The sequence below is a fragment of the Gopherus flavomarginatus genome, chromosome 1, assembly GCF_025201925.1.
Source record: "Gopherus flavomarginatus isolate rGopFla2 chromosome 1, rGopFla2.mat.asm, whole genome shotgun sequence".
Taxonomy (NCBI): Eukaryota; Metazoa; Chordata; order Testudines; family Testudinidae; genus Gopherus; species Gopherus flavomarginatus.
The window spans coordinates 271,722,715-271,740,969 of NC_066617.1; the positions used below are offsets into that span (position 1 = coordinate 271,722,715).

General features: G+C 37.9%; 1 protein-coding gene across 3 annotated transcripts in view; it reads left to right on the forward strand.

Annotated features, from left to right (window-relative positions):
- The window catches only part of STK24 (serine/threonine kinase 24), a 127,083-nt gene extending 111,968 nt beyond the window's left edge, over positions 1 to 15,115 (forward strand). For all 3 annotated transcript variants that reach the window (XM_050949817.1, XM_050949826.1, XM_050949834.1), the window contains 4 exons: positions 2,045 to 2,168; positions 2,912 to 2,980; positions 8,130 to 8,266; positions 14,721 to 15,115. In XM_050949817.1, coding sequence (XP_050805774.1) covers positions 2,045 to 2,168; positions 2,912 to 2,980; positions 8,130 to 8,266; positions 14,721 to 14,757 — 367 coding nt within the window. In that variant the 3' untranslated portion in view covers positions 14,758 to 15,115. The remainder of the gene's footprint in view (positions 1 to 2,044; positions 2,169 to 2,911; positions 2,981 to 8,129; positions 8,267 to 14,720) is intronic.
- Positions 15,116 to 18,255: the final 3,140 nt, after the last annotated feature.

An 18,255-nucleotide genomic window follows, 5' to 3' on the forward strand; every position in this document is an offset into this window, starting at 1 on the left:
TTGAAATCTCTGACATTGCAGAGAAATTACACAAACTCTTTGAGGTGTTTTTCTGCAATGAGCCCAGCACGCATTGCCTTTCTGAGAAAGAAAGGGCTTCTGGACCCCTTGAAGGCACTATGGCAGGGTCTGCAGTGTCTGCCCATCGGTCTCTGGGTAGAGTTTAAGGTGTTTATGAACTATAAAATCCTAAATAAGAGATTGCCTCTCTTCCCATGCTGTATTACCACAACTGTAATCAGCAGAAACACTGAAGCTAGATCCCCTCATTATGAGAGAGCAGCTGGAAAGCCTTTCTCTGGGAGGGCTTTGAGACTCTGGAACTTGCTCCCTGCCTTGCTCCATAAGTTGCCTAATTTGGCAACTTTGGGGGCATGCTGCAAAAGATATCTGTTTTGAGACGGTTTTTAGAAAAGGCTGAGGATGTGTTTCCCAGATGACTAAGAGGCAGGAGCAACATTTCCTCTAGATTTCTTTTGTATTCAGTTGTGCATATCATATTTTCATCATGTTTAGATAGACCTTCGTCTCTCCAATCTATTCATTTAAATTGCCCAGTTTGTAATTAGTCACGGCATCTTCCATTCTGTTAAATATTGGGCTGAAGAGGTTTAAGATCACACCAAGTTACTTTAAATGTATCTTATATTCCTGTGCTGTACTGAGTAACAAGACTTATGACCATGCCACAGGTTAACTATTGAAATCAATGCTTTTTCTTATGGCACCAATATAAGTATCTTGGAATTCCCCAAAGATATCATCTGTGCAGGATTCTAACTCCTGGCTCCCAATTGCAAGACTGGTGGAACTCCCCTAGTTGTCTGCCTCCCCACAATCATTACCCATCTCTGCTGGCTCGAGCCCTGCTCCCGTCCCTCTCTGCCCCAGATCCAATCCCACTTCTTTTCTCTCCTCTCCCTCCCCCAGGAGGGATTTGCCTTCACAGCCTGGAGCATGTAAGAGGGTACGGACTGGGTACCCCTACCCCATCAGCAGCAACTGCGCAGGCCCCCTCTCCCTGCACTATAGCTCCCTGCCAGGCTGAGAGGAGCTGCCAAGTGTTGCAGCAGGAGGGCCTGGCAGGTGGAGTGGGACCCTATGCTGGCTGACTGGGCTCCCTCCCCGTCCACTCCTTACCCTCCCTGCTCTCAGGCTTTCTGTGGTGCGGAGAGGAGCCTCTGTGGGTTCCAGAAGGAGCTCCTGGGCCAATAGACAGAGCAGGACCCTATGTAGGTCCTACCAGCTGGGAGTGTCTGCCGCTCCCCCTGCAGCATATTAAGCTCTTTACCCTTTCTGCTGGTCCTGGGCTTTCTGTGGTGCAGAGAGGACCCACCCTAAGTTCCAACAAGAGGGCCTGGCAGGCAGCGTGCTGGTTGCACTGGGAGCCACCTGAGTTGCGCAGCCATTACCAGACTGCTGTGCAGCTTAAAGGGAGCATTGGCTTGGTGGTTGGCTGAGTTACTGTGGAACTGATGATTTTAACGCAGCTGAGATTTAATTTAATTGTATTGATTATATAATTGTTAAGGGCATCTAGACCGTTAGAGAGGCATATTTATTATTTTAAATTTAAATAAATAAATAAGACGTTGACTTGTTCTTATCTGGGTTCTCTGCATAGCCTACTACAATGCTAAATGAGCACTGACTGAATTTGTGTGTTCAAACTTCCCCAAAACTTTGCCAACTTTACTGTAATTTGGAGCCCTCTGCTGGCATCTGTTATACTGCTAAAAAGTAATATCATTGGTGTGATTCAGCTTGGGAAATCATTGTCAGAGGTAGTAAATGAATGCATGTCTTTCTCTATAATCTTTATTTAATATACAGAAAAACATCTTCAATATTTAAACAAAATCTTTACTTAAGACCCAACCTAATCATTCTTACCACATTGCCTTGTTTTCACTGGCCTGAGAAGCATGGTGTTCTAAATTCACTCTCAAATCTGAAGGTTTTAAGCTTTTTTTGGCATTACTAAATCAATATTACTAACGTAGTAAAGGAAAAATTCTGAAATGTCTTAGTATTTTTTTTAAAGTGAAACCGATGGCCAGGCCACAGGTGGTCGCGATTCAGGGGACTGGATCTTTACAATCAGAGAAAAAGACCCCAAGAATGTAGAGAATGGAGCAGCCCAGCCACAGAAACTAGAAAGTAATAAGGTACTGTATTAATGTTTAATGCTAAAAACAATACTAGAAAGATATACCTCCTAATCATGCTAATCTAGTTCAGTCATCCAACATTTTTTCAGATTTTGTTTCACTTAAGATACTCCTTTGACAGTTTAAATATTCAAAAATCTGCAAAAAGTGTTTTAAAATCATGTAGATTACAGTTGTTGCTTATATTGAACAGCTCTTATCAATATGATTTCATCCTGAAATACCTTTTCACTCTTACAGTTTGATTTTTTGTAAATATGTGTGATGTTGTTTTTAAATGTTTTATTATGGTTGACTTAGCATTTTGTATCTGCATGTGTCAAGACAATGGGCGTAGGATCAGAGTTTTCTCATTTTTAGTAAGCTTCACTGTACATTCTTGGAGAAACATTGTTATGTAATGTACTTTTGTCATACAAAATCCTACTCTTTAATTATTCTTCATATTGAATTCACACCCACACATAATGTAATCACTTTACACGTACTTTGATAGATGATATTAAAACGTAATGTACTACATGAATTAGTTCATATGTATGCATGTTTACATATCCATTTTTGTGTTTATATATAGTGTATTAGAACTAGATTTTTTCTGAAACAAATATATAGAAAGCAATGAGGATGCATTTTCAGAAATCAAATAGCTCAGGCTCAGTTAAGGTTATTTTGAAGCTACAATGTAAATGTTAATCACTCTCACTCTATTACAGCTGTCACTCTTTTTTCTCTTAAAGGAAAAAGATACCCCCAGGCGTCCTTTGTCTCAGTGTTTATCTGCAATTATATCTCCTTTATTTGTGGAGGTAAGCTGCCTCTGAAAACTTAGTTATTTCTAGTATCTCTATATATGTCTCTTTGGCATATCCAAGGATACTATAACTGATAGGTTAACTCTCCTTATGGTCCAGCAGTAGCATTCTGGTTTATTAGTGTCTCATCTGTTCCTGCTGTTTCTTTCCTGGTTTGTTTACAGCAATGCTCATTTGTGCAGAGCAACCACATCACTTACACTAACTGAAGAGAATGAGGAGAGAAAATAAAGCTGGGAGACAATTCAATAAAGAGGGGAGGTGTGTGTTACTGCTTGGACTGCAGTGCACCAATTTTTTCTGTTGTTGGGTCTTTTTGTCTAATCTGCATTCAGCTCCTCACTTCTCCCCAACGTGGAGATAGGCTAAGACTAGGCTAAGAGAGTATAAAAAATTCAAAGCATTGAAGTATAAATGCTGAACTTGTACTGGAATCTAACAAACTATTTTATGCAGATATTCTGTGGAATGTTTCTTTAATTTTTTTATAAGTATATTTACATATGAAGGGGAATACAGACATAATGTAGAGTCAGTTACTTAAAAAATACCTATAGAACTGTATTTGATATCATTAAGCAGTCCTTTCCTACCCTAGCATTGCTGTAGAATAAGGACAAGATTTTCTTTTAAACCGTGTTTCAAACTTTACAATTGTCCTTCCCCTGTGGGTGGAAAAAACAGAGGGCACCAAAAGTATTTTCCTAATCAAAGGAGCCCCGGTCTTGAGGAGGCTCCTGGAAGGTTTCCATGCCACGTAGCAAGCATATTGAACACAGTAGAGCTGATCCTTACCCAGAAGGGTGGTCTCTGCACCAGAGCTTATTCAGACTCAGCGGAGAGTCAACTTGTCATCCTCATCTGTAAAATGGTGAATAGGATTTTCCTTCCTCATGGGGATGTTGTGTCTTAAATTTATTAGGGGGTTTCCCACTACAAGTTCCCTGTGTGCCACCCTCCTATGCCCCTCTATTTCAGGGGCTCCCTGCTGCTCCCCTCACCTCATCTCTCATGCCAGGGGTTCTGTCTGTTCCCATCTCTTCTCCCCACCCTCATGTCATGGACTGTATTTCATCCCATGGCAGGGGCACTGTGTGTATGTGTCCCCCCTCTTTCCCAGAACTGCAATTTCCCCATCCCATTTCTACCATCCCTCTGGGGCCCTGCTTTTTTCCTCTCCCCAATTTCCATTCTCCCTATCCTGGTTTCCTGCTTTCACAGCCACACACCTGGCTCCCTGCCTTTGGATTCCTGCATCCCCCATCATCACCACCACTCCTCACCACTTGATTTCCTTGTGGGTCTCTGCTTAGCCATCCTCTCTTCCCTCCTAAGAGCAAGTCCACTTCCTCACTCCCCTCTGGGTCCCTGCTTCCCCCCATCACCACTGCCCCATCTCTCTCATCCCTCCTGCTTCCCTTTCTCCCTCACGTGTTCCTTGCTACTCCACTCTTATCCCCATTTAGCTCCTTACGCACTCTGCCTGTAAGATTCTTTGATTCCTATTAGAATCCAAACTACAGACACTCCGAATGCAGCAAGTTAAGCTGCTGCTTCTCATGTGTAGGCAGCAGCAGATTCCATTCCTGCAGCATCAGGGAGTGTGGGGGACCTGATTTTCCTCTGACCTAGGCTTTTTCCAGTGTTCTGATTTGAACCAAAATAAATAGGATTCTGTCCAGTGAGACCTAGAACATTCACTGAAATTTTAGAATTGGGCAGCTGCAATGTTCAAAGTTATTGTGTAACAGATACTCAGCAAACTAACTTTTTAAAGTGCTGTGAAATCCTTACATGGAAGGTGCTGTGAAAGTACAAAGTGTAGTACAAAATTAGTAAGGCCTGATCTACACTACGCATTTAAACCGAATTTAGCAGCATTAAACTGAATTAACCCTGCACCCATCCATACAACGAAGCCCTTTATATTGATATAAAGGGCTCTTTAAACGGATATCTGTACTCCTTTCCGACGAGGGGAGTAGAGCTGAAATCGATATTGCCGTGTCGGATTAGGGTTAGTGTGGCCACAATTCGACGGTGTTGGCCTCCGGGCGGTATCCCACAGTGCACCATTGTGACCGCTCTGGAAAGCAATCTGAACTCGGATGCACTGGCCAGGTAGACAGGAAAAGCCTCGTGAACTTTTGAATTTCATTTTCTGTTTGCCCAGCATGGAGCTCTGATCAGCATGGGTGGTGATGCAGTCCAAAATCCAAAAAGAGCTCCAGCATGGACCGTACGGGAGATACTAGATCTGATCGCTGTATGGGGAGACAAATCTGTTCTATCAGAGCTCAGTTACACAAGATGAAATGACAAAGCATTTGAAAAAATCTCCAGGCTATGATAGCAGAGTCCACAGCAGGGACTCAGCACAGTGCCGCGTGACAAGTGTAACGGAAAGCCAAAGAATCAAATGGACGCTCATGGAGGGAGGGAGGGGGTACTGAGGACTCCAGCTTATCCCACAGTCCCCGCAGTCTCTGAAAAGCATTTGCATTCTTGGCTGAGCTCCCAATGCCTGAAAGGTCAAAAACATTTTCCCAGGTGTTTCAGGGTGTATGTATTCAATTTACACCCTTCCCTCCCGCCCCCGAAAGAAGAGGGAAAAAAATCGTTTCTCGCCTTTTTTCACTGTCACCCTATGTCTACTGCATACTGCTGGTTGACGGGGTGCTGCAGCGCTGAACACCAGCATCCCCTTCCCAGTGGCAAACGATGCAAAATGACTGGTATCCATCATCATCATCATCAGCCCGTGAGTGCTCCTGGCTGGCCTCGGTGAGGTCAGCCAGGGGCACCTGGATAAAAATGGGAATGACTCCTGGTCATTCCCGGCAGACGGTACAGAAGGCTTGGTAACCGTCCTCATCATAGCAGCTGGAGGCCGAGTTCCATCAGCCCCCCGCCCCCTTCATGTCTAAAGAAGGTTCTGTACTCCCTGAACTATCATAGCAGCTGGAGGCTGCGCTCCTCTCCTCCCTCCCCTTAATGTCCTGCCTGGACTACCATAGCAGCTGGAGGCTGCCTCTCCCTCATTTTATCTCACTAAAAACTCAGCGTTTCTTATTCCTGGATTCTTTATTACTTCATCACTCAAATGGGGGGACGTTGCCACGGTAGCCCAAGAGGGTTGGGGAGGACGAAAGCAATGGGTGGTGTTGTTGCAGGGGCATCCCCTAGAATGGCATGCAGCTCATCATTTCTACAGGATCTCTGCGGCTCTGACCCGAAGCAGCTGTGCTCTCTGGTTCTCTAGTACACTTGCCCCACATTCTAGGCAGGACTGACTCTATTTTTAGACAAAACATAAAGAAGGGAATGACCCGGGGAGTCATTCCCATTTTTGTCCATGTACCCCCGGCCGACCTCAGCAAGGCCAGCCAGGAGCACCCATGACAGCAGCAGACAGTACAAAAGGATTGATAACCGTCATCGTCAATTTCCAAATGCAAATGGTGCAAAATGACTGATAACCATCATCTCATTGCCAATTTACAATGGCAGACGATGCAATAGGGATAGTAAATGCCTCTGCTACCTTGCAAAGGCAAATTAATGCTGCTGTGTAGCACTGCAGTACCGCCTCTGTCAACAGCATCCAGTACACATACAGTGACAAAAGGCAAAACGGGCTCCATGGTTGCCAAGCTATGGCGTCTGCCAGGGCAATCCAGGGAAAAAGGGCACAAATGATTGTCTGCTGTTGCTTTCACAGAGGAAGGATTGAGTGACGACATTTACCCAGAATCACCCGCGACACTGTTTTTGCCCCATCATGCTGTCAAGGTTTTTTCCCCACTTTGTACTTCAGGGTTCAAGAAGTGGGGACCTGCATGATCACTTTTAAGTTTAATTACTAGCTTAAATTTGGTACGCTGCCACCAGCCAGATGTCTGTGTCTGGCACACTTCTGTTCTCCCAAAACCTTCCCTGGAGAACCCAAGACCCAAACCCCTTGGGTCTCAAAACCAGGAGAATTTAACCATCCCCTTCCTTTTCCCCCCACCAATCCCTGGTGAGTTTAGACTCAATCCCTTGGATTCTAAAACAAGGAAAAATCAATCAGGTTCTTAAAAAGAAAGCTTTTAATTAAAGAAAGAAAAGGTAAAAATTATCTCTGTAAAATCAGGATGGAAAATGTTTTACAGGATACTCAGATTCATATAGACTAGAGGGACTCTCCCCCCTAGCCTGAGATTCAAAGTTACAGCAAACAGAGGTAAAAATCCTTCCAGCAAAAAGACACATTTACCAGTTGAGAAAACAAACATAAGACTAATCCGCCTTGCCTGCTATTACTTACTATTTGGAAACATGAAAGACTGATTCAGAAAGATTGGAGAACCTAGAATCATGTCCCGTTCCTCTCAGTCCCGAGAGCGAACAATGAACCAAACAAAAAGCACAAACAAAGACTTCCTTCCACCAAGATTTGAAAGTATCTTGTCCCTCTATTGGTCCTTTGGTCAGGTGTCAGCCAGGTTCACTGAGCTTCTTAAGGCTTTACAGGTAAAAGAAACATTAACCCTTAACCATCTGTTTATGACACATGCGTTGGGATCTCAACCCAGAATTCCAATGGGCGGGGGAGACTGCGGGAAATATGGAATAGCTACGGAATAGCTACCCACAGTGCAACGCTCTGGAAATTGATGCTAGCCTCGGTACATGGACGCACATCGCCGAATTAATGTGCTTATTGTGGCCGTGTGCACTCGACTTTATACAATCTGTTTTAAAAAAACGGTTTCTGTAAAATCGGAATAATCCCATAGTGTAGACATACCCTAAGACTAACTCTTACTTTGTACGCAACAGCACCTTTCTGAAATCTGGAAAATAGAATTGCTGGTGACCTCAGATGATCCTTGGTTTCTTGGGTTGGGGGTTTCACATCCCACATGACCACCTTATTTTTGTGAATGCTTAGACTGCTTTTTTAGTGACCTGCGATAAAAATCTCTAATTACAAATAGTGTGTTTCTCTAGCTAGACTTTTTAATGATAAAATTAAAAAAAAATGTATTAATTTTCAGGAGTCTAGTTCTGTGGAAACAGAGAAATTAACGCACATTATTACATGTTCAAATATTTGTCAGATAATTACATTGTTAATGTAGTTTTGCCTTTTTTTTAGTTGAAAGAGAAAAGTCAGGCATATGGTGACAACATGGGGTCCATAGAAGAACTGAGAGAAGCAATTTATTTAGCTGAGGAGGCTTGTCCAGGCATTTCAGATACCATGGTATCGCAGCTTGTACAGAGGCTTCAGAGGTAACAATAAAAATACTTCTGCATTAAGACTTACAGAAAATTGCAAGACTTACTTTAATATTTGCCAAGTATTTTGTAAAATACAAGTACCGACAGATATTTCTGTATTATAAAGATAAAATATTTTCTGATGTACTTTTACTTTGTTTATGAAAACGTAATTCTTTAATAGAAAAATTCTTAGCCTATCAGGAACTTAAATTTTTTTCCTATCTTCATTATATATACTCACTTTCACACACTGCATACTGTATATTTAATGTATTGTCTGCAAAGGCAAACCAGAAAAAGAACACTACTATGAGTTACATAAAAATGAACTTTTTCTTTTTAAATAGTAAGGATGCGAAACTGATCAGAGATTTGCAATGTGGGATATAGTCCCAGGAGAGATTGATTAGTGGGCTGTGGGGTGTTTGTGAGTGTGTGTATGTATATATTTTAAAAAGAGTATTTGAATAATTTACATTCATGACTATTGACCTCTGCTGTCTCCTGGTAGAAAAGGAAGAGGTCAAATATCAAATTTGGAAATTTCCTTTACTCATTGGTCTATAATGAATGTGAGTTCCAAATTTCAAGATACTAGCTCAGTGGAAATGTGTGTGTGGGGAATGTATTAAATATTACATGAAAATAAAATAGAAAGTGCTGTTGTGCCCACGATAATTAAAGGTAAAAACTGTTTGCATTTTAAAACCCTCTTCTTTTCTGGTTGTGAACTTGTGAATCATTCTCTTTCCACTTGTGAGTTCTGTCCAAAAGTGAAATTTTGGAAAAGTTCAAACTAACTCTCTTTAGTTGCTAAAATAACTAGTGCCCAAAAGAAATATGTTTCAAAGTGGTCTAATAAGGATACATCAATGAATTGTGTGCACTTTACCAATATTTAAAAACACTAAAAAAATCCAGGATAATAGTTGAAAGCAATTTAAAAAAAATACTATGCAGAGTGCACAATAATGTTCATTAGCATTATCCAGTATGTTTACCGTAATAAGATTTTCCCCCTTTCATCACAAAGAAAATGCTCATTGAGATTAAGAGTGTGTGTCAAGGTTTATGGTCCTCAAACTGCTGCTGCAACAGTTTTGCATGACAGAGATTGTATAAACATATCAACAAATTTTCAAAAAGTCTTCCATCTTAACATAAAAGTAATAAGTTGTGGATATGAATAACTATGGTTCCCTTGATTTTTGGACCTCCGTATTTTTTGCATCATTATTTTAAATTCTTCTGCCTTAATGCAGATACTCTTGTATTTAGGTGCTCATGGGTGCTCATGTAAATAGTTCCTACTTGTGTAAGCAATCTCATTAAAGTTAAAGACCACTTGTGGTTAAGGGTATGCAAATTGAGCCCTTAGTGTGTTTTGTATAATAATATACTTTAAAAAAAAAAATCTCAATGCCTGGAACCCAGTTATAATACATATCTGTTTTGGCAATATACCAATATATCTTGGGTTCCATCTAAAGTGGATTTTAATGAAGAAACCATTAATATTTCTAGATGTGAAGCATTTGTTCATACTCTGGTTTGAGAAACGTAACTGTGGCTGAATTTAAATTTGTATATTGAAATTGATTATTTCTTTATAAATAAAGTTCTACATAATTTAAAAAGGGCCACATATACTCAAAACTTAATTTTATTTTTTTACAAAAATCTCCAATTATATTGATAGTAACTGAACATCAATGGCTGTAATGGGATGAATTTTACATGTTTCAAAGAGTTTCTGTAGGATCAACCACTATATGTTTACTAATAAAATTAAAAAACAAATGCAAATTTGGTAAACTATGTAATAGCTTTATAAAGTCTAGTGTAAATCTGATTTGATGCAGTTCAAGTTTATTAGTAAACTTGTCTAGAGAATGAACAAAACCAGTCACCTAAAAAAAAAAGCCATATTAAATTAATATTAAGGACAAAGAATGTTGCTGAGCATGACCTCTTACGCCTGTGCATTGCAGCAGCAGATGAGCCATTCAGAAACCCACCCACTATTAGAATATTTCAAACAGTAGGAAATGCTGTGTATAAAAAACCTCTGGAAAATGAATATTTCACAGCTAAATATGTATATCAGCTAATCAGTTTTTGTACTGTATTGACATAAGCCAAATTTTGTACAGGAAGAATTTGAGTTGTAATATGTTTGTCTATAATTATAAGAAACAAGTATAAAGAATTACTATATAATGCTAGGGCTGTCAAGTGATTTAAAAAAGTAATTGTGAATAAAAAAATTAATGGCGATTAATTGTGCTGATAATAATGGAATACCTTTGATTTAAATATTTTTGAATGTTTTGTACATTTTCGAATATATTGAGTTCAATTGCAAAACAGAATACAAAGTGGTACAGTGTTCTGTTAATACTTATTTTTTATTACAAATATTTGCACTGTAAAAAACAAGACATAGTATTTTTCAATTTACCTAATACAAGTACTGTAGTGCAATCTCTTTATCATGAATGTTGAACTTACAAATGTAGAATTATGTACAAAAAAAACTGCATTAAAAATAAAACAGTGTAAAACTTTTGAGCCTACAAATCCAATCAGTCCTACTTCTTGTTCAGCCAATACATCAGACAAACAAGTTTGTTTACATTTGCAGAAGATAATGCTGCCTGCTTCTTGTTTACAGGGTCACCTGAAAGAACGCATTTGCGTGGCACTGTTTGTAGCTGGCGTTGCAAGATATTTACGTGCCAGATGCAGTAAAGATTAATGTCCCTTTATGTTTCAGCCATCATTCCAGAGGACATGCGTCCATGCTGACAGCAGGTTCTGCTCAATAACTGTCCGAAGCAGTGTGGACCATCTCATGTTTATTTTCATCATCTGAATCAGATGGCACTACCAGAAGGTTGATTTTCTTTTTTGATGGTTTGGGTTCTGTAATTTCCGCGTCGGAGTGTTGCTTTTTTAAGACTTCTGAAAGCATGCTCTACACCTCATCCTTCTCAGATTTTGGAAGGCACTTAAAATTCTTAAACTTTGGACCGAGTGCTGTAGCTATCTTTAGGAATTTCACATTGGTATCTTCCTTGCATTTTGTCAAATTCTGCAATGGAAGTGTTCTTAAAATGAATAACATGCTGAGTTGTCATCCAAGACTGCTATAACATGAAATCTATGGCAGAATATGGGTAAAACATCAGGAGGCATACAATTCTTCCCCAAGGAGTTCAGTCACAAATTTAATTAACACATTATTTTTTTAATGAGCATCATCAACATGGAAGCATTTCCTCTGGAACAGTTGCCGAAGCATCAATAGGCATATGAATCTTTAGTGCATCTGGCACGTAAATATCTTGCAACAGTGTCATACGAATGCCTGTTCTCACTTTCAGGTGACATTGTAATTAAGAAGTGGGCAGTATTATCTCCTGTAAATGTAAACAATCTTTTTCATGTTAGCGATTGGCTAAATAAGAAGTAAGACTGTGTGGACTTGTATGCTCTAAAGTTTTACATTGTTTTGTTTTGAGTGCAATTATGTAACAAAAAAAATTAAGTTGTGCTTTCATGATAAAGAGATTGCACTACAGTACTTATATGAGGTGAATTGAAAAATACAATTTCTTTTGTTTATCGTTTTTACAGTGCAACTATTTGTAATCAAATATAATATAAGTTAAGTATCAGAGAGGTAACTGTGTTAGTCTGGATCTGTAAAAGCAGCAAAGAGTCCTGTGGCACCTTATAGACTAAGAGATGTATTGGAGCACGAGCTTTCGTGGGTGAAGACCCACTTCGTCGGATGCATCCAACGAAGTGGGTATTCACCCACGAAAGCTCGTGCTCCAGTATGTCTGTTAATCTATAAGGTGCCACAGGACTCTTTGCTGCTTATAATATAAGTGAGCATTGTACACTTTGTATTCTGTGTTGTAATAGAAATCAGTATATTTGAAAATGTAGAAAAACATCCAAAATATTCAATAAATTTCAATTGGTATTCTGTTGTTTAACAGTGAGATTAAAACTGTGATTAATTGTGATTAATTTTTTTAGTTAATTACGTAAGTTAACTATGATTAATCAACAGCCCTATTTAATACATATCCCTTAGAGGTTGGTTAACTCCTCATCTGAATCCCTCTGTTATACACCTTCAGGCAATCCCTCTTCTCATCAATAATACTTGCTTTATCTTACTTTACTTATCTGTTGTTCAGGGTCTTGTCTTTTTTCTTATCTTACTGTGATTGTAAATTCTTTGCAGTAGGGACTGTCTTTACCTGCATTTGTACATTGCTATTTAATTTTATGATGCTGTATAAATTACATCAAAGAAATTCATTGTATTATTACTCATTTAATGATATTGTAATTAACAAAATGGTTTTGTAGTTTAAAATAATTAATATTCCTAAAATGTAAAACCAGTTCTTCTTTCTTTTAAATACATTTTCAATTTTTAATGCGATACATTTTAAAGTAATTTTTATTAAGTTGACCACTTTTTAAGTTTATTAAGTTTATTAAGTTTATCAACTTTATTAAGTTGACCCTGCTGTCATAAGAAAAGTTGAAAAGGTTTATCAGAGACTTTGCATAATTTTTAGCCCCCTCTGTGTAGGATAATCTGCTATCCATGCTGTGTTAGCAGTTTGAAGCTGAGTAAGCATGAGAGATTGATCAAAAAGTCTTTACAAAAAAAATTTTAAGACTTTAAAACTAGACTCTCATCAGAAAAATGTTTTTGCATTTGAATAACAGGCTTTTTCAGGCATATTCACCTTTTTTGTTAGTTAGAGATAATCATAGAAATGTAGGACTGCAGACGACCTTGAGAGGTCAGCTAGTCCAGCTCCCCATGCTGAGGCAGGATCAAATATACCTAGACAGACTCTGACATGTTTGTCTAACCTGTTCTTAAAACCTCCCTGTGACAGGGATCCCATAACCTCCTTTTGGAAGTGTTTTCCAGTGCTTAACTATCCTTATAGTTAGAAAGATTTTCCTGTTATCTAATCTAAATCTTCCCTGCTGCAGTTTAAGCCAATTACTTCTTGTCCTACCTTCAATGGACATGGAGAAGAATTGGTCACAGTATAATACCCCTTAGAAACCACGTTTTCTAAACCTTTGATAATTTCTGTTGCTCTCCTCTATACTCTCCAGTGTAAGAAAGATATTGGCAAAGTGTGGTGCCCAAAACTGGACACTTTACTCCAGCTGAGATGTCACCAGTGCTGAGTAGAGTGAGACAATAACCTTCCGTGTCTTATGTATTGCACTCCTGTTAATAGATCCCAGAACGATACCAGCCTTTTTTGCAAATGCATTGTATTTGTTGATTCATATTCAGTTTGTGATTCACTATAACCACAGGTGCTTTTCTGCAATACTGTAGTATAGCTAGTTCTTTGTATTTGTGCATTTGAGTTTTCCTTCCTAAGTGTAATACTTTTACACTTGTCTTTTGTTGATTTCAGACCAATTTTCCAGTTTGTCAAGGTCATTTGAATTCTAGTCCTGCCCTTCAAAATGCTTGCAATCCCTCCCAAGTTGGTGTCATCCACAAATTTTATAAGCATACTCTTCACTTCATTATCCAAATCATTAATGGTGATCCAAGTTACTAATTTTAGATATCCTCTCTAACACATCTATGAAGGTGAAAGGATATCACTTATTTGTGCACACTTCAGTATACTTTGACTATTAAATACTGTTGCCATTTGATCCCATCTTTGAACAAAAGTGTAGTCTTTTTATAGTATCAAGTTCTTTTCTTTACATGTTTTAATGCCTAAAATTATCTTTTCACTGATGATCGCAGTAATTCTTGACATTAACAAGATTTTATATTTTAAAGTACAATACGTAGCCCTAGTGAGTTGTGGTGAGCACCGAGGAATAGTAGAAATTCTTAAACAGGTTCTGGTGTAGTGATTAGAAAGAACATATTCTGGTCTCTAATATTCTTGAAAATTTAGTGAAGCTTAATGTATTAACTCCCCCTCCCTCACCCCCCCCCCAAAAAAAAAAAAAAGCTTTGGAATGAGAAAGTTATTTTTTCTTTTGGTGGGAGGGAGGCAGGTCTAGTTCAAAAACTTTTTTGTGCCCCAGAATATTTTGAGGTGGGAGACACCAAGTTTCCCAAGGTAGGGGTTTTGAATGAAAACACACAGGATTAATTAAATGATTGTGTACCCATTAAAAGATATTTGAGGATTGAGTGTTGTCATTCTGATGAACAGAACCATAGTTATGCACTTGCAATGTCTTATTTGTATGATATTCAGGTCTGTAGCTTGGTTATATTTTTTTTTAAAGTAGGTGTGTCAAAGTATGATCCTGAAAGGAAGAAAGCTTTAAGTTCCTACTTACAGCACAATTTAATGACTTTTTAATCATTCTTTGTTATGTAACAAGAGTTTGAAAGTGACCAAAAATAGCCATTTCTTTTCTTCTCCAGATATTCACTGACTGGAGGAAGTACTTCGTCTCACTGAAGTATTAGTTTTGAATTTTTCAAAGTCAACAGGCCACCCTGTGGTGTCTGCATTGAGGAAGTGCTCTTTAATGTTGATCAACCGCTCTTCAGTGAAAGGACATTGCTGAATGTGCAACAGCAAAAATGAAGTCTCTCAGATGGGGTGTTGTTTTTCAGCTCCTTAAACCTATAGTTTTTTTTAACCATAGTGCACATATTTAAGGAAAGAAGTGTCTTTTTATGACATCGGCAATGTATATTTACATTTGTGATAAGGACACTGAAGATATTGTGAAATCTCAGGTATTTTGCTTTAAGATAAATCCTTTGGGAGATAGAAATGCATTCTGTTGGATTTGTGTACATATTTGTATATAGTGTCAGAGGGGTAGCCGTGTTAGTCTGGATCTGTAAAAGCAGCAAAGAATCCTGTGGCACCTTATAGACTAACACAGACATTTTGGAGCATGAGCTTTCGTGGGTGAATACCCACTTCCTCAGAATACCCACTTCCTCTTGCATCTGAGGAAGTGGGTATTCACCTACGAAAGCTCATGCTCCAAAACGTCTGTTAGTCTATAAGGTGCCACAGGATTCTTTGCTATTTGTATATAGTGTCATTTTTGTACTGAAACCCTTTAAACCTGTATAAGGAGTCACTGTGTGTACAAAATGACCAAATCTTCTGTAGATAATGTTAGTGAGGTAAATATTTGACAGGCCATAAGTATTGCGTTGCCTTTATTTCATGTAAAATTTCAATTATGTAGCAAGTGATTCTGGTTTGATTTTGTGTTTGAAGAGTTCACCATAAAAAGATAGTAAATGCCCTATTATGGAAACCTGTTATTTGTACCTCAGTGTATCCAAATTTCCTCGTTTGTCCTACATCCCTCTCTGTTTTACACTTGGAAGCTGGCTTTCTGATTATGGTACTACTTTTGGTTTATTTCAATTTAACACATCTTGTCTCATATAAAGCTTTAAATTATTTGGTTTTTTTTCTACAGAATTTTTTCACTTTTACATTTGTTTTAAATTGTGCCCGTGTAGATTCTGAATCATATGTTTTGTCCAGGTTTAGTAATATATACTTGTTGAAGCTTGTTGTGAAATCTAAATACCTTTTACATCTATACATATCTGAATGCTCACATAAATAAATTTTATAACCTACATATATTTTGAAATCTTGAAATATCTTACAACCTTGGCTTTCAGAGAGTGGAAAGTGTTTCATAGAGAGGGCTGCTGTTTTTAATTATAAAATGAAATTGTCTTGGGGAGTAAAAGAAAAAAAATGAATTTATCAATATATAGAAAGGCCCAGTCCTGCAGTCCTTAAGTCTATGCATCTCCTATTGAAACTGATGGGAGTTACAGACATCAGTATTGCAGAATTGGGCCCAAAGTACAGAGTATTCCATAATCTTTATCACAAAAAAGTACGTGAATTTTGATTTCCTGAAATGAAAATCTCCAGCACTGCTGTGGTTATTTCTGAATAACTTTATTAAGTGTTTCAGTCTCCTTGGAAATGGTAGTTGTATGTAATTTGTGAAGTGACATCTCTTCATGGTATTTACTATATAGTTTACTTATTTCTGCTCTTGGTAAAGCAAACTATACTAATTAGTTTTCCTTGATAGGCAGGAGAGGGAGGATTTTGTCTTGTTTCACTCCACAAATTGATAATTACACGTCAGGTGTGTATTTTTGATGTAATGTAATTGTCAGATCTCTAGTTATCTGTTCTCACATTATTTTAGAACTAGAAAACAAATGACTCTTGGAAGTGAATGATTATACCTGCCAGCCTATAGCATAATTTTGCCAGGGAAAGGCCGATTGTTAAATGGTGTGGTTCCTATATAATGAACTAAAGTGCTGTTTTTCAACCCTCTCAACTTAATTATCATTTTAATGATTATGTACTATTTTGTGTGATCTTGAAGCTATGAAGACATAGTTTAATCTAGAGGAAATAAACACACAACTGCCCCTTTACTAACTAGAAATGTGCATTTGAATCTTGATGCAGTGAAATGAGGAATTTACCCTTTTCAACGCAGAAATCAACAGAGAGTCAGTTCTACCGCTTGAGAATATGTAGTGGTAGTGTTGTGGGTAGCATATAGAAATAATCAGAGATAAATTGAAGTTTAAATGGAACCACTGAAACCTTCCCAGTGTCCTCTGTTACTATAAGAATGTCTTTAAATTGAAATGAGCTAGTTGGGAAAGAGCACACTTTGAAGATTTAGAGGCAAGTCAGATTTACAAGACAATATGGAGTTTCACTTCGAAATTTCTGAAGCAGAAGTTAGTCAGAAAATTGTCCGGTGTTCAGAAGGTGTAATCACTGACCTGCCCTTTTATTTTGTTATGAAAAACTACCCAGTTTGAGTGTCATTGAGAGTGATTATAACAGATGATGCTTGGTGAAGGCAACCTTTGATTAAATAACTAAACAGATAGACACAGTTAGAAGGCCAATTGGCCAAAAGCATAAGACTTAAAAAGAAAAACATAGTTAATTTATGGTGTAGATATGAGTATTTTTATATATAATATAAAATTTATATGTTAATGCAGATCAATCTTCAGATACGATGCAAAAATCAACATTTTGTCTTGAATGTACAATGACAATCATTTGCTGGAGAAAAATGTTAGTTTCAGAAATAAATCTGTACCAGTAATAGAAAACTTCTTTCATTTGAGGTCAGTATGTCTCGGAGATAAGTATGGCATAAGTAGTCTCTGAGGCAAGATATTTAAGAAAATTTTAATATTATTCTGAGAAAATATCTTCTGCTGAGAACTTGACATTATACTATTGCAGTTAAGTTAAGTTTTTCTGGTACCGGTAAAGCAGCTATTTCAAAATTCCCCTTGAATAGAGTGAAGGCTCAATCCAAATTTACCTTAGTAACAAGTATTACGCTAGTCATGCAGTGGACTCTTCACTTGTAAGAGGTTGCGAGACTACTCACTAAATAAACTGTTAAAAAACAAAAAAATTAACCAGAAAAATTCTTTGAAAATGGAAAGATGTTTTGGTTTTTTTGTGCATCAAGTGTATGTGTTTTTTAGTTAACAACCTTAATTTCCCTTGCAATTGCACTATTATAGTTGATAAACACTGTTTAGTAGACCCTGGTGGCATTACTAACAAATTATTGCACCAGGCCTCTGGTAAAATAATGAAACATTTCTTCTGTTTCTCACAATGTAATCAAGTGCCATTGCCTCTTGAAAGCAACAGTTTGTAAATGGTTCTTGAGTTGTACTTGTGAAGTGTCTGGTTCAGTTCTTGATCTTTTATATAGCACTTTAGCTGCTTGTTTTTTTTGTGAACACATAGTACTGATGTCTGTTTGTAACAGTTTATTTCCTTTCTTAAAGAAACATAGCTAACGTATTTCAGCTACCAATATGGCAATAAAGCGGGTGATCATCAGGAAGTGTTCATATGCATAGGTATAGTGCAAGGGTCAATAAAGATCACAGAAAC